Raw genomic sequence first — 24,363 nt, forward strand, 5'->3', positions numbered from 1 at the left:
CTGAGTGAACACTAAGAAATTGTTTGATTAACCACATCATTTTAAGTTACAATCTTAAAGTAAAAGAAATAATGTTTATAATTTCTGTCCATACAACCTAACCTGTAATTGAACTAGCTTGGAAATATAAAACCTAGAGATTCAGGTTAAATTAGTACAAAATAAGCAAGATAATTCTCCCAAGACTGAACAAGAAAACTGATTTAAACAAGATGCAGGGGAAAAACCCTGACAGCATCTGCTTGTGATCAGAAAACAAATCCATCCTTCTCTAAATCCAATTTTGAGCCATGCCTCAACAGTAGGGGTCGTACATATGATAAATCAGGTATTCTACTAAACGGCTAAATGGAATTTTACTAAATGACTAAAAATATTTTGTTTAGCATGTATTGTTGGTGCAAAATATAATCTTCAGAGTTAATGACCAAAACACCTTTTCTAATTAAATTAAATACATTTTAATATTTTGTCTGATAAGATAGAGATAAGTCTCAAAATGTGTAGAAATATTTATAAGCTAACATCTTGATGTTACAGATAATAAAATAGAAATCATTGTGCCTATCATCCATAGTCTGTAGGATTAGTGGAAACTATAGATAATTAATATGAAACTAAAACTTAAACTTACATTTGACTCCCCTGTGACTTATCCACCTGTGCCACTTCAAAGTTAAAGGTTAAAATAACTGATACTGTTATTAATATTGTTTATTGATACTTATTGATACTTTGTTGATTTTTATATTCATATTGTGGCATGAGAATGTAACTGCAAGAAAACAGACTAATAGTACAGAAAAACAACATATTATGAAGAGGGCGATGGGACAGGAGTGGGAAACAAAATATACAAGGAAAGGGTCAGTGATGATAAATGCATGGACAGGGAGATATGGTTCCCAGGTTGATTTTTGTTCTATAGTATACTGTTCAAGAAGGTAATCTATCCACTTGTGTTGCATGTACAGCATCAAGACCAGTCTTGTCACTTCCCTCTTCAGACAGGTTCTAAAAGGTATGCTTTCATTGTTTAAAACCTCAGCATTTCCAGAGAACCAGACTTCTTTCCCCAGGAGTTGAATTTTACTCTACTATACACATGGTGCTAATTAGTGTCTTCTAATGAAACCATTACCATCACCTCAGAATATCTCCCCTGTAATTCCTTGTGGTTTGTGAACCAAACAGTAAACAGGTTAGATGTATGGCAGCTGTGTGAAAAAAAGAAACTGAGACCCAAACTCCCACATGACTTGTAGGGATCATGTGTCTTAATCCAGCTGTTGATGACATTCCAAGTGTTCTCAGCAAAGGCACTGGCTCAGTTGCTGCAGTTGATGACTGCGTGTAAATAGCTGCTATAGGGGTCCCTCGAGGTGTTCCTGATATGTATAAGGCTACAAACCCATATGGTCAAAGGAACAGCAGATCATTGGCTCCAACATCATTAATGTTGTAGCAGAACCAAAAGGTATTGGACATGTTGTTAACAGAAAAGGGAGGTGTCTCTAGAGTGTTTCAAACTGTACGTTCAAACCTAACAACACAGCACCAGACAGCAGCTTTACTTAAGCCTTTTAAGACCTGACTACACTGTCTGAAGAACAACCTAAGAATTCAGAGGTATACAATCCTTTCACCTCCTTGTTTGAGTAACTGTGTGGGGGATGGCGCAGTCTAATCTCTTCTCTTCTATTCTCTATTGCATTGGTGGCCGCTCTTGTGGCAGTATGTGAATGTGTGCCTCCACATACTAATGCAAAGGTTGAAAGATGCTGCCATAGCTAAGACTATGTACCGACAGGTCACTGACGAAGATGAGAACCTTAAAGATGACGACTATGCTATAACCTATATTGAATTAGTTCTAAAAGTGAATAATTCATCCTGTCCCAAAGTGATTCTGAAAAACTGGTCCATGCATTTGTTACTTCCAGACTGGACTATTATAATTAATTCATTAATAGGATGTCCCAATAACTCATTAAAAAGCCTCCAGTTAATCCAAAATGCTGCAGCCAGAGTTCTGACTGAAATTAGCAAGATAGATCATATTTCTCCTACGTTAGCTTCTCTCCATTGGCTCCCTGTAAAATCCAGAATTTAATTTAAAATTCTTCTCCTCACTTATAAATCACATAATAATCAAACTCCAAGCAGAACTCTCCGTTCTCAGGCTGCAGGTTTACTTGTGGTTCCTAGAGTTTCCAAATGTAGAATGGGAGGCAGCGCCTTTAACTACCAAGCTCCTCTCCTGTGGAACCAGCTCCCAGTTCAGGTTTGGGACACAGACTAAACTTAAAACTTTCCTTTTTTATAAAGCTTATAGTTAGAGATGGATCAGGTGACTCTGGACCATCTCTTAGTTTTGCTGCTATTGGTTAGTCTGCTGGGGGACCTCTACTGAGTTCCTCTCCTCTCTTCTTTCTCCTCTATCTATTCAAATGCCACCATTGCTTGTCATTAAATTTGTGTCTTCTCTCTCCCATAGTTGTGCATTCTTCTCTCTGTCTCCCTCTCTTTATACTTTTCTGCAGGTATGCTTGGCCTGGAGCTGTTCAGCTCAAGAATCCAGTTGACCTGCCCAATGTTTTTGTTGCCTGCTGTTCTATTCTCTCTCCTATTTCCACTCATCCCAATCAGTTGATGCAGATGGCTGCCCACCATGAGCCTGGTTCTGCTGGAGGTTTCTTCCTCTAATTGTTACAGTTTTCTGTGTCCCGCTACCTCATTCACATGAGCGTGACCGTCCCGTGAAATCTTTACCTGTATGAAAACACTGTCAAGAGCAGGAAATTGGTGGATAAATGTAACTCATCTCATAAAAAAAGAATCCCTGACTATCTATGCCTGGTAGGAAATGCTGAAGATCTTGGCAAAACACATGTGAAGATCCTTCACCACACACGTTACAAATGATGCAGATTAACAACCGGCCCCGTTAGCAGAGGATGGTTTCGATCCATCGACCTCTGGGTTATGGGCCCAGCACGCTTCCGCTGCGCCACTCTGCTCACATTTGTACAGCAGACAGATATTCCACATAACTGGAAAAGGCAGCGGTGTGCTTTAAACGGCCACCCATCTCCCACCATTCTGGGATCTCACCCACATCAAGCGCCTTGAGAGTATGCTTTCAGTTCAGTGGTACTGCAGAAAGGAGGAGAGATTATGACATTGGTAGATTGTCTTACCAAGGACATTGTATACACACATGTTTACATGTGTTAAGACTTGGCCAGTAAGACACAGATGGGCATCGCAGAGATGGCACAGAGACTCCTTCGAAGGGCCTCCTTTACTAGCAGGGCATGGTTGCGATGCCCTGACTACAATGGTCCAATATTCACTTGGTATTCTAGCAGAGGCATGTATCCCTGCCCACAAGGTTGACATACAGTACTTCAATTAGTGCAACAGCACCTTCTTACCTGAATAGCCTAATTCATGTCTACGTTCCCTCTCGCCCATTGTTCTCTGCCACTAAACGGCATCTGGTTATGCCTATGCCATGCAGGAAGGGATCCCAAGCAGTGCTTTTCTGCTCAGCGGTCCCACAGCACAGGAACTGAGCGTCCACATAACTCGGTCAGCAGCCTCACTGAGATTACCACCTACTGTTGTCTCTTACAAGTACGGAAAATGGCAGTGGTGGGATTTGAACCCACGCCTCAATTGAGACTGGAGCCTAAATCCAGCGCCTTAGACCACTCGGCCACACTACCTCAAGAGTTAATTTTTCTTTTTCTTAGGCGTGTGATGTTTCTATAAACGTTTCTGAAGAGTGAACCTTACTTTAATTGGACTTGCAGAAAAAAGGACCACACTGATAAACTCTCTTACTAAGGGTTCATGTGCAAACACAAGCCCTATTTATTTTGTGCAAATTTGGAAGTGTACGAGCAAGAAATTCTGTTGTCAGAGACCATCAGGACCTAGTCTGCGTACTCATGGATAACCTTTCATATCCTACCAACATCCACAAACCCCGTAAGAAAATGCGTGAATAGTTCCCCGCTGGTGCTGCCGCTGTCTACACCTACCTACAGTGCTAAACTGCATGTAACTTCCCGGCCCTGAGCAGATAGGCCACATGTGCAGATCACTTCTTCAGTTTAGTGAACAGCGCTCCAATACAAATGAAAAACAGAACACTCAATAATGACAATACAGATAAAAGCCAAACGCACACTGAAAATAACCTTATTCCTGTAGGAAACCTTCAAGTGCATTGACAGCAGTGGGATTTGAATCCACACTTTTGAAAACGCTTTATTTATTTTTTTGCAAATTCGGAAGTGTACAAGTCAGAAAGTCATTTGTCAGTCAGAGATTGATGTTGTCTGCCTGCTCATGGAATAAATGTGACATTGCAGTAGCTTATCAAAACGATGCCATGGAGAATGCATGCCTTTCTTTTTAATAAAGTGAATCTTATTCAGCATAGATTGTGCTGTTATTTTCACTTTAATTTCCACATTTTGAATTTTTTTTGGCTGTTTGGTTTGCTTTTTTGCAGGCATTTTGACTTTATCCTCAAAATGTACTATTAAATGTTGACTATGTTGATCTTTCCTTTTTCTTTTCGTCTTCTCTTTCCTCCTTTTTGTTTAAAAATGCAATCAATGGACTCATGATGCCCAGTTTATACATTTGACATGTGTCCTTGCATGTTTAACGTTATGCTTGAAATAAATATTATATCTGCATAGTAGCGTATGAATAGAATAATTATGTATCGTTTGTTTTTATTTACATGGTAGCTTTTGCAGTGCAGTTCAATTTTTGTTCATGGCGGAACAAACATGTTCACGTTTGCATTCCGGACCCGTTTGGAAGCTGGACCCGCGGCTCCATGGTGGGTGAATGATGGGTGTGTGTGTCCTGCAGCTGTCGTTTGCACGATGAGTCGTGTCGTTTGTTCTCCGGACCTGTCTTAGCTGTCGTGGTAGGTTGCTTTAGAAATGTTTGAGTTCAGCGTTAATGGTTAACGTCTTTTTTCAGCGTATGGATAGTGTTTTAACTTGTCGCAGTGGAGGTATAATGATAAAGTTTTCAATCGAATAATCAAGCGATATCAGTCCTCACCTAGGAATCAACCAGTATTTGTGTTTACCTTATTTAATTTAATTTAACAAGAGTTCTCATGTGATGCACTCATCTCCCTTTACAAATGAAGCTACATTCAGAACATGCATCATTTACAATCATAGTCATAGCAGAGTTACTAGGTATGTATATCACATTTCCCTATCACAACACATTTGACTCCATTACATTTATCTGCCAGAGAACTCTTGAGAACTCCAATGAACTAATAAATACTGATGTACACTGATGATGATAAAGCAGCTGTAGGTACAGAAAGCGTTCATTTACCAGCTGCTGTGTTTGTTCCACACCAAGGCTCAGATTCACAAACATTGTTAGAAACTTTTCAAAATGCTCCTAAGTTAGCTTAAGAAGCCCAAGAGTGATTTAAAAAACATATAGAAAAGAACAAAAACAAAAAACAAAAACGGAATGTAACATTGTTTTAAAAGGTGTAAAGATTGGTTGATCTTGAATATATTTCAATGACATGAGTAAAATGCTGAGTGTGAGAACCTAGGGGTCTGTTCATTTGTAGGTTCAAGTTCTTGTTTTTGTCCCAAAAAGCAGGAATGGTTTTGTAGGTGTAGGCCACTGACATTTTTTCCCTCCTCATCTTTTCTGACTGTTTTAACTAGTTTGTAGTTTTTGCTAGGGTCACTACTGGTAGGATTGAGGTGTGATACGTTGGGACATTTCTTAACTTCTTAATGTGCTTTAGACCAGCGGTGTCCAACATATCTAGTTTTTCTGCATTGCCTCTCTGTATTTTATCATAAATTAGAAAATACATTAAATGTCAACCTCTGTGTTTTACTCATCAGGTATTGTAGCAGGTGACTGGGGTGCGCTACTATTCTCATAAGATCATGAAAAATCAGCCATGGACCAGATCACATTTCATTATGATACTGTGCTGTCAGATGTTCACATGCTCCTGCCCAATGCACGCCACCTCATGACTCATCTCAACCATGTTGGACAGCCTGGTATGTAAGAATGCTTTGGTTAATTTTAGACCGGGTATTAAGTTTTGTGTATAGGGGTGGTTAAATTCCACATGCAATATGTTTCATTTGGAAACCTTAGTCTAGCACCAGTTTCATAAACAGCACATCTTTGGCTTTCAAGGGTTTCAGGTTAAGATGTAGTTAAAAATAGAGCCAGGCATATCAGCTGATTGCATTATCTCATGTTCAGTTAAGTCATATTCTCCAAATTAAAACTTTCATTGATGTCATGTTAGTAATTTTTACAAATTCATTGAGCTCATTTTAATAGTTCAGTAGAGCAGCAATGATTTGTCTATTTGTTGACTGAAACAAAATTATTATTATTATTGAACTGAGATAAATCATGACATGAATATGTCAGTTTGGACTGAGACAGACATTTGTCACTATACTGTGATCTACAAGTCTTGTCAGGTGGACTTTCTTGTCAGGTTAAAGTAGCTTCTTCAGATTCTTCCAGATAACCTCACCTGGATGACTGAGAATCTATACTGACATACCCCATTGTAATTTTTTCATAGGCTAAAGATCAGCATTAAGAAGTTAATGGCTTTTCACTTATCCACCCAAATTTAATTCTGCGGTTCAGTGAGCAAACTGGTGACCACAATCTTGCTTCTGCATTCAGAGACAATACAGTGTGTAGGTCTGTGTTTTGAAATATCCAGACATCAAAAAATGAAAAAAACAAATCAAAAGCCAAGGTACCATGGCTCTATGGATTTGGAGAATTGTTGCAGAATTGTTCTAACTTTGCTATATTCCTCCATCCAGTCTTCATTACCAAATTTAAGATACTGTCTGATCCTGAAAGGAATGATGACAGTGAATCAAAGAAAGACGGGGAAAAAGACAGAAATGTCTTTCAAGGAAAAGATGGAGAGGAAGGTGGAAACGGAAATTTGGAACCATTCTTGGATGAGGATGGAGACCTTAACATCACACATCGGTATGGAAAAACTCATACATGCAGGGCTGCTCTGTGATGGTGTTTGCCATTACACATCAAATCTGCAACCAGACTATGACCATTATTACATAATACATACCACATAGAAACATGCAGAGATGCAATACATGAAATGTACATTAGCTTATATAACACTGCAAGACAAACTAAGTGAACTCTTCGTAATTCTTGGTTTTCTGCATAAATTAGTCATGAAATGTAATCTGACCTTCACCAAATTACAAGTGTCAATGAACACAATATTTCTAAGCGGATAAATCGCAGTCATTAACTTCATTACTCATTACTGAACAAACCCATTAAACTAGTGCATTTGTAAAAGTTCAACCACCTTTGGTAGCCATAACCTCAATCAACTGCTTCCTCCTGCTGCTGTGTATTAGACGTGCACAATATTAAGGAGGACCTTTGGACTGTTCTTTCGTTTCAGCTCAGACAGATTTTTAGGACAAAGATTTACTTCAGTGTTTAGAGTGACTGTCCTTCTGTATCCCTAATATCTGAGTTTCAGCTAGTTTGTCATATTTCCTACACTTTGTTGTAGTTTCAGGCAGCACATAGCATGTCCTACAGTAAAATTAAACACCTTTTTTCAGGTTTAGTTTTCTTCAGTTTTCTAGATGTTATCATGTCTGTGTACACCTTCACATGTGACAATTCACTGCATTCTTTATCTTAATTTATATTATACACTCTTTGTGACACAGTGCTTTAATTCTTTGCATAATAAATCTCACATCCAAAGGGTTAGGACATATGAAGAATGGCAGTGCAGGATGATAAGATATTTTCCTTCAGTTGTTTTTTTTTTATTATTTTTAACATTGCACATTACTGAACACCAGTATGAAATGTATTTATTACTTTACTATGTTTTAGATTGTCCAAAGTTGCTAGATTTAGATTTGACACACTGAGGGCAACTACTAAACTGGGAACTCCCTTAAAATTGCTGGAAAACCATTCCAGGTGATGACCTCATGAGGCTGACTGAGAGAATGAGTGTGCAAAGCTCACATCAAAGCAAAAGTAAAAAAGAAAGTAAAACATATTCTCTGTTGTTTAACACTTTTTATTTACTATATAATTGCATACTTGCTTTTTTGTAGTTTGTAAGTCTCCAGTATTAGTGTAGAATATATAAAAAATGATACAAATATATAAGGATGACCACTAAAGAAAAGGGCCTGTCCAAGTATTTGACTGGTAGTGTGCCTGATTTTTATTTCCCAGGCCAAGGAAAACCCCTACAGAAGGCAGCAGCCGAGATATGGCCTGTCCCATCATTCTCAAACAGTCCAGCACTGAACTGGAGCTAGAAGATGAGAATACGAAAGAAGAAGCTGATGAGTGCTTCAAAGACATCATAAGGATTGGTAAGAATCTCGATTTCTATTACATATATATTTACACATTTAGTCATTTGGCAGATGCTTTTATCCAGTACAACTTTTAAATAAGGTACAATGCAAGTAAAAAATCAAAGTATTAATGTATGACTTCAATCCATTTACAGAGCACACTATGGCCACACCCCTGGAGGATGTTGGCAAGCAGGTCAGTAAAATGTAGCTCAGCTCTCATCACACTTTCTGATTATTTCATCTTGACTCTGATCTGTGCGGTATTTCTGTAAATGTATCTGATGTTAAGAAGCCATTAAAGGATGGTGTCTGCTGTGCTCAGGTGTGGCGAGGGGCCTTCCTCTTAGCTGACTTCATCCTCTCTGAGCCAGTCATGTTCAGAGGAGCTACAGTCCTAGAGCTGGGCGCAGGGACAGGCTTAACCAGCATTGTCATGGCAACTGTAGCCAAAACAGTCTACTGCACAGGTATAATGCCATCTAGCAGATATCGTGGTTAAGACTCCCAATCTGCAGTTACTGTTTTTCTTAATTTGAATGAAACAACAGAGAATTGTGTGAATACAGTGATCGAATTTGAACTTTGAAAGTTACAGTTAAAGGTCAAATTGAGATTGTCCAATAGAGATCTCCCATGTTCATTGACAGAAAACTCACTGGTTTATTTCAGACAAGATATACTCTACAGTATAGTGAAGTAGGTAGGCTTAGTGTTTGTGTCGTTTATTAGCTCTGATCCTCAAACAGCAATGTTTTTTACGTAACAAGTGATGTCAAGATGGTAGCATGAATGGCTGCCTTGCTCTAACACTCTGGTACTGTTACTTTTCTTTGCCTCCACACCAGTGAGCGCTACGGCTGAAGGCATCATGTTTTCAAATAACTTTTACAGTCATATGTATGTGTGTCACATTTTTTGTGAGTAGCTTATCTCAAGTTCACCTTGAGGACGTCTATGCTAGGAAGTGTATGGACTCATGGATAAACTAGATTATTTTAAAGTAAATCTGGACAGCCATGAATGTAAACTACAACTTCACTTGTTGGCGGAGGAATACAACTGCAATGCAGTAATTCTAGTCTGTCTTTGTGTATTTGGTCTTCGGTTTTGCTTTTTCCATTCACAATCACAGAAGCAGAAACGGTGTCTTTTTATGCAACATGTTGGAGGAACATGCAGAGGCAGATATCCAAAATTCTGGTTAAACTGCAGTCAGATGGGCCTTAGAATGGTGCTCCTGTCAATAAATGGTCAATATGGGGACAAGCTCCTCCTAAACAGAACACAGAGTTCTTCATCCTCATTGTTCCAATAACAGCTACATGCAAAAGCAATAGTGGCACTAAACAATGTAAATTAAGTGATATACTGTGCAAGTTTATTAGTAATATGTTATGTTATCACAAAGTATATGTATTTTACTCATCTGCAATATGAATATGGGGCTCAAGTACAATTTTAATCATGCAATATATACAGAATATGTACTGTCTGTAAGTTTTATACATGTCTTGTATTCATCAGTTATTCTTATCATTGCATCTAAAGGACAGCATCTTTAATCTTGTTGTACTGGACAATGAATTCTAAATTCAGTGCACCTAATCATTACGCATGCTCCTCTGGAATTTGGAAGTGTATGAGCCCAGATAGTTTGTCTTCATTTCTGAAAACCCCAATTTGTTTTACAGATGTGGGAGATGATCTTCTAAGTATGTCCAAGAGAAATGTGACATTAAACAGGCACATGATGGAGCCAGCAGGTGAGACGACCCGCAAAGAATTACTGCTTATTCAAGGCAACTTTATTTAAATAGCACATTTAATAGGCACACATAGGGCAACGGAACATGTATTCACATGTATAAAATATATAAACTGACAAAAATATTTGCCAAAGGTTAAATTAAGAATAAAAATGAAACTTTTTTTTCAGGTAATTCCAATGATAAACTTATTATAACTTGAAAGCGAAATCTTCTTCATGCTTAGTGCTGACTGAAGACTGGTCCCAGATATTCTGAGGGCTCCAGCAGGTTTATAAGGAATTAGTAGTAAAGACAAAAAACGGTGACCAATTGAAGAACAAGTAAAATAATCTTGAAAGTAATTGTAAAACTGATTGGGAGCCAGTGCAGGTATCTGGAGGGGGGGGTCTGTTTTTTCAGTTTTCCTTGTTATTCTTGTTTTAGTGAGTTTCCTGGTGCAGTGTCCTGAATAAGTTATAATTGTTTTAGAGGTTTTTTTGGAGATGTAAGTACAAGGCATTACAGTAGTTCAGTGTTATTATTAAATATCTAGTTAGTTAATCTGCTAAAAATAAAAAGAATGAATCAGCATTTCCAGTTTGTGTTCAGACACCTACTTCTTAATTGTTAATCATAATATACAGTCAGCTGTGTACCGTATATATTTGGACATCATTTTGCTCTGTATGCCACCACAATATGAAGATAGGAGGAGCCAATAGGTGAAGGTTTTTTCAAATGAGACAGGAAGGAGAGAGTTTGTGCTGAAAAGAGATGTGTCTAAACCAGTGGAGCAGCATCAGTTATAACTACAATTATAGTTGGTTTGTCAAAAAGAATGTTTTAACTAAACTCTTCCAACAAAGGTACAGCAGTAATGGATTAGGGTCTGTTTGACATACAGTGGCAAGAAAAATTTTGTGAACCTTTTGAAATTTCATGGTTTTCTGCATTAATTAAAAATAATTTAAAAAAATGTAAAATGTGCTCCGATCTTCATCTAACTCACAACAATACAAAAACACAGTCTGCTTAAAATAATAGTACACAAACATTATATGTTTTCATGTTTTTATGAACATAACATGTAAACATTCACAGTGCAGAGTGGAAAAAGTATGTGAACCCCTAGCCTAATGACTTCTCTAAGAGCTAATTGGAGCCAGGAGTGACCCAACCTTGAGTCCAATCAGTGTGATGATATTGGATGTGTTGCTGAAAGCTGTCCTGCCCTTTAAAAACACACACCAGTTTTGGGTTTACTGCTTTCAAGAAGCACTGCTTGATGTGAACCATGCCTCGCAGAAAAGAGCTCTCAGAAGACCTACGATCAAGAATTGTTGACTTGCATGAAGCTGGAAAGGGTTACACAAGTATCTCCCAAAGCCTTGATGTTCAGTTGTCCATGGTAAGACAGACTGTCTACAAATGGAGAAGGTTCAGCACTGTTGCCACTCTCCCTAGGTGTGGTCGTCCTGTAAAGATGACTGCAAGAGCACAGAGCAGAATGCTGCTTACATTTTTGTTGACACATCTACAATAAGGAAAACATCAAACAAGAATGGAGTACATGGGAGGACACCACGGAGGAAGCCATTGCTGTCCAAAAAAAATATTGCAGCATGTTTTAAGTTTGCAAAACAGCACCTGGATGTTCCACAGCACTACTGGCAAAAACAAAATCAAACCAAAATTGAGTTGTTTGGAAAAAACACACAACACTATGTGTGTAGAAAAAAAGGCACAGCACACCAACATCAAAACCTCATCCCCATTGTAAAACATGGTGGAGGGAGCATCATGGTTTGGGGTTGCTTTGCTGCCTCAGAGCCTGTACGGGTTGTTGTCATTGATGGAAAAATGAATTCCAGAGTTTATCAAGGCATTTTGCAGGAAAACGTAAGACCATCTGTCTGCCAACTGAAGCTCCACAGAGGATGGGTGATGCAAAAGGACAATGATCCAAAGCATACAAGTAATTCAACAAAGGACTGCTTCAGCAGAACAAAATACACCTTCTGAAGTGGCCCAGTCAGAGTCCTGACCTCAACCCGATTGAAATGCTGTGTCATGACCTTAAGAGAGAGATTCACACCAGACATCCCAAGAATATTGCTACACTGAAACAGTTTTGTGAAGAGGAGTGGTCCAAAATTACTCCAGATCGTTGTGCAGGTCTGATCTGCAACTACAGGAAACGTTTGGTTGAGGTTAGAGAAAACCATGAAATTCCAAAAGGTTCACAAAGTTTTTTTTTGGAACTGTATCTGGTGGAGAGGTGCTCTCAACGGCTCCAGCTATACACTAATTTACTTCTGAAAGGCGTTGTTCTGTTTGACTCGTAGACTAGCAATCTCCTCATTCTTGCATTTTTTTTAGCTGTTGGTGTTATGAGGCTCTGTGATCAGTGATGTAATTGGATGAGACAGTATGTATTAATCACCACAACCTCTAACGTACGTATTTTCATCTTCACCCTGCCCTCTTGTTCGCTGCTGTGTAAGTTTGGTCGAGTCTATCCTATTTGCTACAATGATGAAGTTAATTTATTTCACTGCTTATTTATCACACCTATTTCTGACACAGTAGCATGTTGCATTCAATTGTATTACAATTAATTGAGTACATATTTATGGATTAGATTTTTGGAAATTTCTTTCTCTTAAATATATTGTAACTTTCAGCAGCTTTCATTTATTTGTTACTCTAAAGCTTAACGCATATTATTTGTTTTTACTACAATCAGGTGGTGAGGTGAGAGTCAGACAGTTGGATTGGCTCAAGAATGACCTTTGTACAGGTAACACACCCAGGCTAACATTTTTCTTTGGCCAACACAACTTCATCTGTGTGAAAAGGTATCACACACATGCAACATCTAGACAGTCCAGTCAATTACGTGATCTAAATTAACTATATTTAGTGGCAAAAAGTAAGTAAATGGTTCACAGTGTCCTGGTTTTATACATAAACTGGTCATGAAATGTGAAATGTGTGTTTGGAGCATTGTTCCTTTACATAATTTCTATATACATATGTATATTAAAGCCATCACACAATAATATGACATGTAATTCCGAATTAGGACAAATGACAACCGTCTCAACAATGAATCCATTACTAATCTATTTCTCAGCCATTAAAGGCACAAAGTCTTAGAAGACCTTCCAATGCCTCTTTCTTCAGCTTGGGTTTGCAATTTGCTGATAAAGAATCAAACAAGTCTTCTAACCATAGAAACTGTCTTTCAATTTGTCTGGTTTTTATAGATGCTGATGTGGATTTTAGCTGGACAGAAGAGGAAGTAGCAGATATATATGATAACACCAGTTTCATCATTGCTGCTGATGGTAGGTAAATAATCTTATCAACACAAAGCGAAGAAAAATGAACATGGCAAATATTTATTATTCTGTGCTATAAAATAGCAATACAAAACTTAGTTAATAGTTAACAAAATTAACTTCACCTCAACAAATCAACTAGCTAAATTAACAAAGATTAACTAGCTAAAGTACTAATCTAGAGTCCTCTCTCAGAGGTGGGAATTTGAAATTTGATGGCAACAGCACATCTTCAAAAAATCTGGAAGTTGAGTCATGGCAAAGGGACTTGTTAAGTTGAAACGTTTCACTACTCATCCAAGTTGCTTTTTCAGTCTGAAGATAGTTGGCTCTAACCAACTATCTTCAGACAGAGTGTCTAAGTCCTCCACCTCCATCTCCACCTCTGTTAAATGAGGGGGTGTTGTTTTGCACTTGCAAGGCAGTATGTGGTGGTATGCTTTGAGCTGTACATTGGAGAAACCAAACAGCTGCTACACAGGAGGATGGCACGGCACAGGAGGAGTAACACCTCAGGACCTGAATCAGCTGTATACCTTCATCTTAAGGATGAAGGACACTCTTTCTAGGACAATGAGGTTTGCAGATTGGACAAAGAAGACAAGTGGTTTGAAAAAGGTGTGGGGGAAGTTTGTAAATGTGTAAATCAACACCCCCTCACTCAGGTGGAATCCTTAGACACAACCTGTCTCCTATTTATTATGCTGACCTTTCACCAATTCCCAGAAAGTTCAGGACCAGTTCACACCTGCACCAGGTTGGACACACTTTCAATTCAATTCAATTCAATTCAATTTTATTTGTATAGCGCTTTTTACAAGTGACATTGTCACAAACCAAAGAACAGTACATGAACAGTGAATGTGTATGAATCATAATAATCGGATTGTCCCTGAGTGTCCCGGATGAGCAAGCCGAGGGCGACGGTGGCAAGGAAGAACTCCCTGAGAAGGAAATCCAGTTCCCATGACACAACTTCCAGATAATTTTACCTGGACGACTGAAAATCGTCACAGACATCTTAAAAAATGTTAGGACAGGGTGAATGTAAAAGTGGAAAAATGTTGTTATGCTCAATATACCGGGTCTCATCTCACAACTAATTAAGTTAATTGATAAAAGTTCTGTGTGTGTGTGTGTGTGTGTGTGTGTGTGTGTGTGTGTGTGTGTGTGTGTGTGTGTGTGTGTGTGTGTGTGTGTGTGTGTGTGTGTGTGTGTGTGTGTGTGTGTGTGTGTGTGTATATGGGACACCTGGAGCCCCTGAGGCCGGTTACCAAGAATAAGTGAAGTACCTTCTTAAAGTACCAACTCTGACCATCACCAAGACCAATCAGCTGATGTACAGCACAGCAACCGTGATTCTTGAGGTACTTGGCTATAAGATCAACACAAGCCATAAGGTGCAGTATCCTCCATGGAGTCAAGGCAACACGGACAGAAGTTAGCCAACTATCAGAACTACAGAAAGGCATCATGAAGAAAAACCAAGTGCTTAAGAAGGTGGACTTGAAAGCAGACCACAGCAACGTTTCAAGAGAACAAGACATCCAAGAGAGGGTCTCGGGTATGAAGAACTCGACAGCACCAGGTCCTGACATGATCCAAGCCTACTGGCTAAAGAAGCTAACCTCACTCCATGAGCGTCTGCCGGCATAAATGAACAATCTACTAGTGGATGGAACCCACCCTGAATGGCTAACAGAAGGCCAGACAGTCCTGATCCTGAAGGACCCCCAGAAGAAGGGTAGTCCAATCCAACTACCGCCCAATAACCTGCCTCTGCACAACATGGAAGCTCCTGTCAGGCATCATAGCAGCTAAGATGAGCAGGCACATGGATCAATACATGAGCTGTGCCCAGAAAATGGTAAATGGTCTGCACTTATATAGCGCTTTTCTACCTAGCTGGTATTCAAAGCGCTTTACACTGCATCTCATTTACACACACACAAGCACACACCGATGGCAGAGCTGCTATGCAGCTGACCTGACTCACCGGGGGCAACTTGGGGTATTTTGCCCAAGGACACTTTGGTATGTGACAGCCAGCCCATAGAAAGGAATTGGTAGTAACATAGGGGAGCAAAGCATCAGCTACTGGTAGACAAAGCAGTCACCAGAAACTGTAAGACCAGACATACCAACTTGTGCACTGTCTGGATTGACTACAAGAAAGCCTATGACTCAAGGCCTCACACATGGATAATAAGTGTGGTCAGATGGTAGCAAGGAGAGGAAAGGTAGTCAGAACTGAGGGGATAGAACTACTAGAAGGCAAGATAGCAGATGTTGAGGATAGCTACAAATACCTTGGAATCTCACAGGCAAATGGTAACCACGAAGGGGCCGCAAGGAAAACGGCAACCACTAAGTACCTCCAAAGGGTAAGGCAAGTCCTACAGAAGAAGATGGAAAGATGGAAGATGAAAGTACCGGTACTAGGTACCACTTGGCTGTTGGTGCATTGTCTTCTAAGAAGAAGGACCTCATATCACTTGCATCTTTTATCTTAACATTATAAATCGCAGATATGTGCAGTGGACATGCACAGATGGAGAAACAAGCAGAATTAACATTTAGGTTTGTTATTTGTGTCAACAGTTTGCTATGATGATGATCTGACTGATGGCCTTTTCCGAACACTCTACCGACTCTGCAGTAACTTTACTCACACCTGCACAATCTTTATCTCCTTAGAGAAAAGGTAAGGACAGAATGTAAAGTTCACTGTTTGTTAAGCATGTACTATATACAGTGCTATTCTGTATAATATGTGGTATTACACAAATGTCTAAAAAAAGTTCTAAAGCAAAAATTATTATAAATGTAACTGCATTTGAGTGCAGAAACATTAGTACATATAGTTTAAACAAAACTGTATGTATGCATGTTTCATAAATGAGCCCCAGATCTAAACAGCCACAACAGGACAAGTGACAGAAAATGTAGTGGTAAGAATGGAAATGAGTGAGCTGGTATACAGGTAGAAACCTTGTACCCAAACCCTGCAACCCAATCATATCATGAAGTGGGTATGATTGTTGGACCATTGATCAGATTAAGTTGTGGTTGTTTAAAACCCCTCCAAATTAGCATTAGAAACCATGGGCAGTGGGGGTTTCCAAAGTTAGCTGACCACCCAACAAGCAGTTATGTAGAAGCAAACTGGCAGCATAACAATTCAACTCAAAAAGTCTTAATATCAAAATTCTATACTTAGGCACTGATTTACTTAATAAGTTCTAAATTATGTGCACAATCTTGAATATTGCACGTTTTGTGGACAATCTACTAAGAAAAACAGAGTGATTGACAAAAGGTTCAAACATGATGGAGGCTGTTGTATTTAGATGAGGATTTTGCATGTTTCACTGGTGACTGTCACGGAGAATCTGGTGAGTGACCAGCGTAGTGGCAAGAGGGAAATTTTATCTAGATAAATTAAAGTGGGAGAGATTAATAATCACTTTGATGAGCTACACCAAAGGAATCTCAACATTTTACGGAAAAATCACTCCTTTGACTCTCAGGAAATCAACAACTGCATCATCATTTAGTGCATCCTGGGTGCACAGAAAGTAATAGGACTTTGTTTGTCAGAGGGAAAGATCTAAAGTTCTGTGTATATGTTAAATGTTAAGGCATTATGATGAGCTGTAATTAATAAAAGATCAGCACTAAATTCTTGGCCTGTGATTGAGGGGAGACAGTGACTCATTTTGGGGATGGAGGGTATACTGTAGCACATAGATTACCCAAGCGCTCTAAGATAGGATCATTAGACAGATGTTATATTTTTATATTGATATTTTTTTATGTAAATGTTTATAGTTTGTCTTAATAATTCCAAATATATTAGTATAAGTGGTAACCACTTCACATTATTTGTTTATTTAATTTCTTCTTAGTCTCCTAACAGCAGCCTGCTATGCACAAGCAGACTGCACCTGCCTTTCAAAGGTATTGAATGCAGACGCATTCTCAACCACCACAAATCGCTTTCAGGCTTGATAAAACACACTGCCGGCCTATTTGCATCTTTTCCTGCCTGTATTTTCTGCACTGGCAAAAATGCTTCACTTTGCATGTTTATAAAGGCAAAGGTGCAAAATCCACATTCATTTCAAAGACCTCATTGCACACCCTTAGATCAGCTCATGCTGTTTTTTTGCTTGTGCTATCAGGTTTGCATGTGATTTAGTACACACAAATCATGACCGGAAATTTTCATACAAGTTATTGCTGCGCAGGTGACCACATAATTGCTTACAAACTACCTTTTCAAGAATTTTAGAGATAAAGGGCAGATTGGATATTGGTCTATAATTCGACCCATGAGTCCAGAGTAGGCTTTTTTGAGTAGGGATTAGACTACAGCAACCTTAAAAGCCTGTGGTACGTAGCCTATTTGTAATGATAGATTGATCTGATCTAATATGGACGTGCTGATTAAAGACATCCTTGAGGAGTCTAACGGGATGGTGTCCAAGAGATATGTTGATGGTTTAGATGAATTAATTACTGAAATTAATTGGGGGTTGTTCTTATTTACCTCTATTAATGAGGAGTAAAAAGTGGTTCTAGCTGTACAGAGGGCTTTTTTTTTATATATTATTAAACTATCTTTCCAGACTAGGCAATATTCATTTAAATTGGAAAACGCCACCTCTTTTCCAGCTTACGTGATGTCTGCTTTAAGCTACGGATTTATGATTTTTAACATGAAGCTAACTTCCTCTGATTCACTAGCTTTTTTTTTAAGGGAACGACAGTATCAAGTATTGTTCAGAGTGAGGCTAATATACACTTAGCAATTCAACAGCAAAATAATAATGATACTTTTTAGTAACAAAATTTCAATTCAAGTAAAGGGTGTGTGCAATATAATCAATCATATGACATAATCACACAATCATCTGTAGGATGCTGTTAGAAAGCTCAGCAGTTATCTGTAGTGTTCGTGGATTTAGGCTCCTTTTATGGAAAAAGTCATCTACAGGGCTTTGTCTGGTCCTGGACATAGACATAGACATAGATGTAAGCAAATAAAAAGTGGAATAATGAAAATATATTGAAATGTCTGTATCTGTTAGTGATGTATTGATTGCAATGTTACTGTGGACCATTGAATTTCTTAATGTGACCGAATATCTTTCAGTTAGATATATTGTTGCCAATCATCAGAAGTACATTCCTCTGTTATTTTAGTTAATGAATAATTGAGAAATGTTTTTGTCTTTTTGTCTTACAAGGATGAACTTCACCTTGCGACACATGGACATTTCCTGTGAGGCTTACGACCACTTCAGCCAGTGTCTGTCTCAAATTCAGGACCTGGTGGACGGACGATGCAGCTTTAGTGTGGAAAAGCTCCCTTGTAACTTTGCACAGTTTTTTCTGTATGAACGCATAGAGCATCTGGTAAGGGAAATGCCTACACACATCATAATAATGTAGAACAAACCTAAAGTGTTATGCCAAACCTAATTGTAATGTAGAACCTGAATGCAGCTTATTTATTAAACATAGAAAAACAATATGCAGCACCACTGTGTGTGAACACATGCTATGTAGACATTGTATTTTTTGGGTGGAAGTTGCACACTGACAGTGCCAGTAAAACATGAAGTCCTTCAGGTGTGCAAAAAAACTATATTACTTAAATTGTGAATGTTTTTTTTCAGCAGATATGTGACATAAATGTGTGAAAAACTCACAGAAACTGTGAAACATAAACCTTCCATCTCAATAATTTTCTTACTGAGCTTACTGTACTGTATCTCAATGTACTTTAAGTACGTTGCCCTTCTCATACTTCCATCCTTTTATTTTATTGAATTCAGCAGAGGTGAGAATGACCTCTGAGAGGTTGTGGCCTCTCTTTGATGGAACACAACATGGAACACAACTCTGGGCATAAAAAAACTTTCATCCCTCTTTACAGTACAGTCATACATAGCTTACATTAAAATAATTTCTTAGAGCATCAATGAGGATTAAAAACATTACCATAGCATTAACACTTAAGTCATTATGTAAATGAACAACAAACTATGGATCCAGACATGACTCAGGGTTGTAATTAAACCTTATTGTTATTGTTATTAAATGGTCTAATCACAGTAAATCACTGGCTTTACTGTTCTTGCCCACTCTTACACAGTTAAGGTTGACCTTGTGTAGAGGATGCAATTTCCCCGAAGAGAATTTAATGTAATGTTTTAATTATTATATATCATTATCACTTTGTGCAGGAACTGTGGAAGGTGACGGCCACTCCGCTTCCATCTGTCCAAATCCGATCTGATGCAGAGCTGAGACCATCTTAACTCACATCCCAGCAGTGTGAACGCCACTATGCCCACACTGTGATATTGTCCTTACATGAAGGTTTGACATGTGAAATGTAAAATGATACAGTTTAGTGTATTAGAGATAGAGACAGACATTTTAACTCAAAACACCAGAGGGTTTTAAACATGTATTTATTTATTGCATAATTTAATAGCAGGATTGAAATACTTTAACTTGGTAGTGGAAAGTCAGCTAGAGCTGATGCCCTTGGTGTTTGTACAGTATGTCTGATTAAAAACAATGTGAAATAAAACTTTATCCTTTATTTGACCATTGTACATGAGTGTGTTTTAGTGTAAATATTAAAGCTACAGTTTGTTATTATGAATCTTTGCATCATTAGAACAAGATGTTTTTTTAATAGATACATTTGACAAGGAAAGCACATCAGTAAATATTTAAATAAATTGCATTATTTTTGCGTCACAGTTGAAAAAAAAAACAAATAGTTCCAAAAAACACTTTCTTCTTGGTGCATTCAGGTGTTTGTTTTTTGCACAATATAATCCACTTAAACTACCTTGATTTATTTCAATCTCTTGCATTCATTACATTCATGTCTTAAATAATTCATTGTCATCTAAGTGCTTCTGCACACAGATCATGTATTGGAATCTAAAGGGGTGACCAACGTTTAAGCCACTTTGTATTCACATATTTTGTGACACTGTAGTTGTGAGCAGATAATTACTGTAGGGAATGGATGTGAACTCAGCTTTGCTGTTTACTGTTGAGTTAAATATTAATTAATCTGCATTATCTCTGACAGTGCTTATGTGTGTTCTACATTTTACTAAATATCCAACATGTAGTTACTTGTTAGTTAATACTAAAAATGATGTGATTCTTTCATCTCTGTCTTAATATCTTAATTAGTTAATTATTTGAATGTTTGACAAGGCAAACTCCAAGCCACATTTCCACTGGTCATGAACATAGTAATGTAATAAGCACCCTTATTCTCAATACAGCATTCTAATGAACAATAAAGAGAAGTGACAATAACAAGTATAAGACTGCAAAAAAAAAAAACTCTTGCACAATCCACAAGACATGGGGGAAATCTTATTGCACATTTGGCAATGTTGAAATCGTGTGACCTTTGACCACTCAAGCAGCATTGTAAGAAAAACCCTCATCTGCTGTAGTCTGCTGCTGCTGCTGCTTCTTCTTCCAGAAATGCAATCTAAACTATGCAAGGAGGAAGTTGCATATCAATATATACAGTGCACTAAATGTATTCCACAATGCAACACTAAAAGTAGCACTGTACATGGCATGAAATCTACTTTATGCTATCTGTTTTGTGGAAACCACCATGACACGTTGTTTTTTTCTGAGTGTGTTCTCCAGTATGCACCCCCACCCCCATCATCACATCTTCTGGTTGATTTTGGGCAAATCCCTGCGGAGCTGTCTGGTCTGTATAACTAGGACTAGATGTTCTGTCCAGGCCCATGGAGATCAACACTGATGTGTCCACTCAGTGTGTGATGGTACCAATAAAGATTGTTTTGAAACGGAGCGAGAGAGACAGCGGACGGGTGAGCAGGCTCCTCCCCCCGTCCAGACTACAGCAGGCCTGGCTGACAGACAGAGTCCGTCCAACCGTCCTCCTGAGCTGAGCGGGTCTACGACACGTACTGCTGCCGACGCTGGATGTTCGGTAAGTGCTCTCAGGATCTTTAGCTGTTCAGTGAGCGGCTCTGCAGCGACACTTACATCGCTGACATGTCGCATTGATGCTCGCTGACGTCGCTGTTTTGCTGCTGGGTACCGCGGACGCATCGGGATGCTCGGCACTGTGCAGCGTCCATGTCATGAGAGCTGTTGACAAAGCATCCGTCTCCACCTCAAACAGCCCGTTTAGTTCTCAGCTGTCTAGTGTAACGTTACTGATCACCTGTGTTGTGTGAACCAGCCGGATCCAGCGGGAACCAGAATTTTCAGGCGTGAACAACATGTGTTCAAACAAGTTTAAGAAGCGTCAGCTGTGTGAACGCACACCCTGATGTCTGAAGTCAGTGAACGTGGGCTTAAAACGACAGATCTCCTTCTTATTGTTGTGATCAGCAGAACAGGTTGTCCCTGATCACCAAACCACTAACTGAGTCCTTCCTTTGGCTGCTCCAGCAGATTAATAAGAGAAGTTTAAAGGTGGTTTGGGATTCAGAATAACAGCCACAGTGAAACAAGGGTTTTTAAAAAGAATTGCTTATATAATTGTCTACTTTCTTCCAGGGCCACTTGAATCTTAATTAAGGACTTCTGGAGGTCTCTGGATCCCTGTTGGATACGATTAACAGTAAGGAATATCATCATCCAGTTTGACATTAGAGCTTTTCACTGTCCTGGGCTGTCGGGGTTTGGAAAGTGTACTTCATTTGTATTACTGAACCTCCTCAGCCTTTACTGGTCAAGTGTGTTTAGCAATGCAAGGAATTTGATATCATAAACTACAGTGGGAGAGTATGTTTGAGATGATCATAAAACACACACAAACTGCTGATGCTTATGTATCTGGATCTTATCATACAGTAATCTAATAACGGTGAAGCTGCTCCTCTCATCCACAAGTGTGCTGTCATACGTGACATTCACAGGAGTGAGTGACAACAAGCCAGAGTTTGGTTTGCTGTTCTGCTGCCAGGGCCACACTTTACCATGAGGCCATGATTCTGTTACTTCTCCAGAATCTGCCATAGCTAAAGAGAAACACATGCGCCATGTGTGTCAGCAGCTTATTACACGATGGGAGCACTGACCCCTTTTCCCTTGACACTTATATAAACAATCATCAACAATGATGAAAAGGAAAAGAAAACTACATTACCAGGATGGGATGTTAGGCAACATATTGGTCTGAGTATTAAGATTACTTTAATTATGCAGATAACTACAGCAGCACATAGTAAGGCTGTGTGGGAGTATATCTAATGGGAATCAGCCTTTTAATTAAGACTGTCAAAGTTAAGATATTAACACATGATTCATCTAGAATTTTTCACGTGTTACTGTTTTCCTTAACACAAATGAACACAAAATAACACAAAATCTTCATTAATCATAGGACCACATCTGAACCCAGCTCCTTCCCATAATCACAGTGTGAATGTTTACTTGGCTGTGTGTGCTGAGGAGACCCCCATGGTGTGCCAAAAGGCAGGTTTCGCTATGCAAAGCTTCCAGATGGAAGATGTGGAATCACATATTGCAGTGATGAACTGTCCTTCCATCAGAGCGCAACAACTTCCATCTATAGGCAAAACATGTTTTTACTGATGCTCGTATAGATGTTAGTGCAGAGACAGAGTCGATATTGCATGCTTGCTGAAAGACACTGAGTGTGTCAAGTCAGCCACCAAAATGACAACAGCAATTTTAAAAACACATTTTTAGTTAACTTTGATTAACCACAGATTATAACTGGGATTATTTTTAGTTTCTATTTTGAAACTATAAAACCCAAACCCATAAGCTAGGCTGTTATTTAGGATGGCATTATATTTGTATAATGCCATCCTAAATAATTATAATGTTGCTCAATTCAATCAATTCACTTTATTTACACAGCACCAAATCACAAGAAAAATCAAGGCACAGTGTAAGGTTTAAGATCTTACAAAATATATTTGTATATAGAATTATATGGAAAATCCAACAGTCCCACTTGAGCAGCACTAGGCGACAGTGGAGAGAAAAAACATTTTTACACAAGTAATTTAACATCTAACATTTGCCAACTGTCAGTTGTAGCATCATGTGCACCTACAAACATATAGGAAACAGTTATGTGGGTCCAACAATCTAATATAGGAGTCATGTAATTGATATTAGTCCTTTAATAATGACTGTGCACATCTCAGACTTGTCTGGACTTGATGCAGGATCCTGCATTAAGTCCATGCACTCCCTCAGTGCTGGCTGACCGGGGACATGAAGAAATGAGCTGAATGGATTCTATGATTGTGCATTTGCAGAGATTCTGTCTGTATTTCTTTTCTTTTACTTTTTTACAAAGTAGGACATATATTGTCGGCATCATCTCAGATTCTGAATCATCATTTGGAAGTTCACTCCTACTCTGTTCGTATTTACAGTTTGATTAGTGATGGTGTGAACTACCACATCTGTTCAAAATGAGCTAAATTTAGCTTTGTTGGCCCAGCTTAAATTTATTATCCGGCTACACAAGCTGTTTGCATCCAGAGACACTATATTGTAGATGGCGGCTTTTGATACACATCAGGTGTCATAGGTCCACAATGGTAGTTTCAAGATTCTGAAGTCCTGGATGGTGAGCAGGACTCCATGAGGTCTCTGCAGACCTGTCTGTATCTTACAACATCTTCTCTCTGTCCTGCTGAAGTCCATTGTTATTTTCACAGTTGAACATGTTAAGCTGTTATGGTGCCTGAGCTCCAGCTGTTGAAGCTGCTATCTGTATGTAGAACAATAGAACACAATAGAATG

General features: G+C 38.7%; 2 protein-coding genes and 2 non-coding genes across 5 annotated transcripts in view; 2 read left to right on the forward strand and 2 right to left on the reverse strand.

Annotated features, from left to right (window-relative positions):
- Positions 1-2,948: 2,948 nt before the first annotated feature.
- trnam-cau lies at positions 2,949-3,020 on the reverse strand. The gene has a single exon. It is a non-coding gene; the product is annotated as a tRNA-Met (tRNA).
- Positions 3,021-3,649: 629 nt separating this feature from the next.
- On the reverse strand, positions 3,650-3,731 carry trnal-uag. The gene has a single exon. It is a non-coding gene; the product is annotated as a tRNA-Leu (tRNA).
- Positions 3,732-4,858: 1,127 nt separating this feature from the next.
- Positions 4,859-20,160, forward strand: mettl22 (methyltransferase like 22). Of its 2 annotated transcripts, none has more exons than XM_026354611.1 (12): positions 4,859-4,954; positions 5,922-6,086; positions 6,885-7,059; positions 8,314-8,456; positions 8,597-8,637; positions 8,767-8,911; positions 10,136-10,207; positions 12,939-12,992; positions 13,462-13,542; positions 16,138-16,240; positions 18,789-18,957; positions 19,791-20,160. In XM_026354611.1, exons 2-12 carry the CDS (start codon positions 5,981-5,983, stop codon positions 19,863-19,865), a joined length of 1,164 nt encoding a protein of 387 aa, XP_026210396.1. In that variant the 5' UTR covers positions 4,859-4,954; positions 5,922-5,980; the 3' UTR covers positions 19,866-20,160. The 2 variants fall into 2 exon arrangements, with proteins under 2 accessions (XP_026210396.1, XP_026210479.1); XM_026354694.1 differs by having other exon boundaries at positions 6,885-7,055; positions 8,313-8,456.
- A 1,283-nt stretch (positions 20,161-21,443) lies between these two features.
- Positions 21,444-24,363, forward strand: part of abat (4-aminobutyrate aminotransferase) — a 33,306-nt gene continuing 30,386 nt past the window's right edge. Inside the window, exons 1-2 of the mRNA XM_026351651.1 lie at positions 21,444-21,556; positions 22,132-22,195. The gene's annotated coding sequence lies outside the window, so the exon portion shown is untranslated. The remainder of the gene's footprint in view (positions 21,557-22,131; positions 22,196-24,363) is intronic.

The sequence above is a fragment of the Anabas testudineus genome, chromosome 8, assembly GCF_900324465.2.
Source record: "Anabas testudineus chromosome 8, fAnaTes1.2, whole genome shotgun sequence".
Classification (NCBI taxonomy): domain Eukaryota; kingdom Metazoa; phylum Chordata; class Actinopteri; order Anabantiformes; family Anabantidae; genus Anabas; species Anabas testudineus.

Bases quoted from the DNA above. Each gene is read 5' to 3' on its own strand.
- mettl22 (XM_026354611.1), top strand. From the start codon at position 5,981: ATGGACCAGATCACATTTCATTATGATACTGTGCTGTCAGATGTTCAC. The intron at 7,060-8,313 runs GTATGGAAAAAC...TTTATTTCCCAG, and splicing joins GACCTTAACATCACACATCG to GCCAAGGAAAACCCCTACAG. The intron at 8,457-8,596 runs GTAAGAATCTCG...ATCCATTTACAG, and splicing joins CAAAGACATCATAAGGATTG to AGCACACTATGGCCACACCC.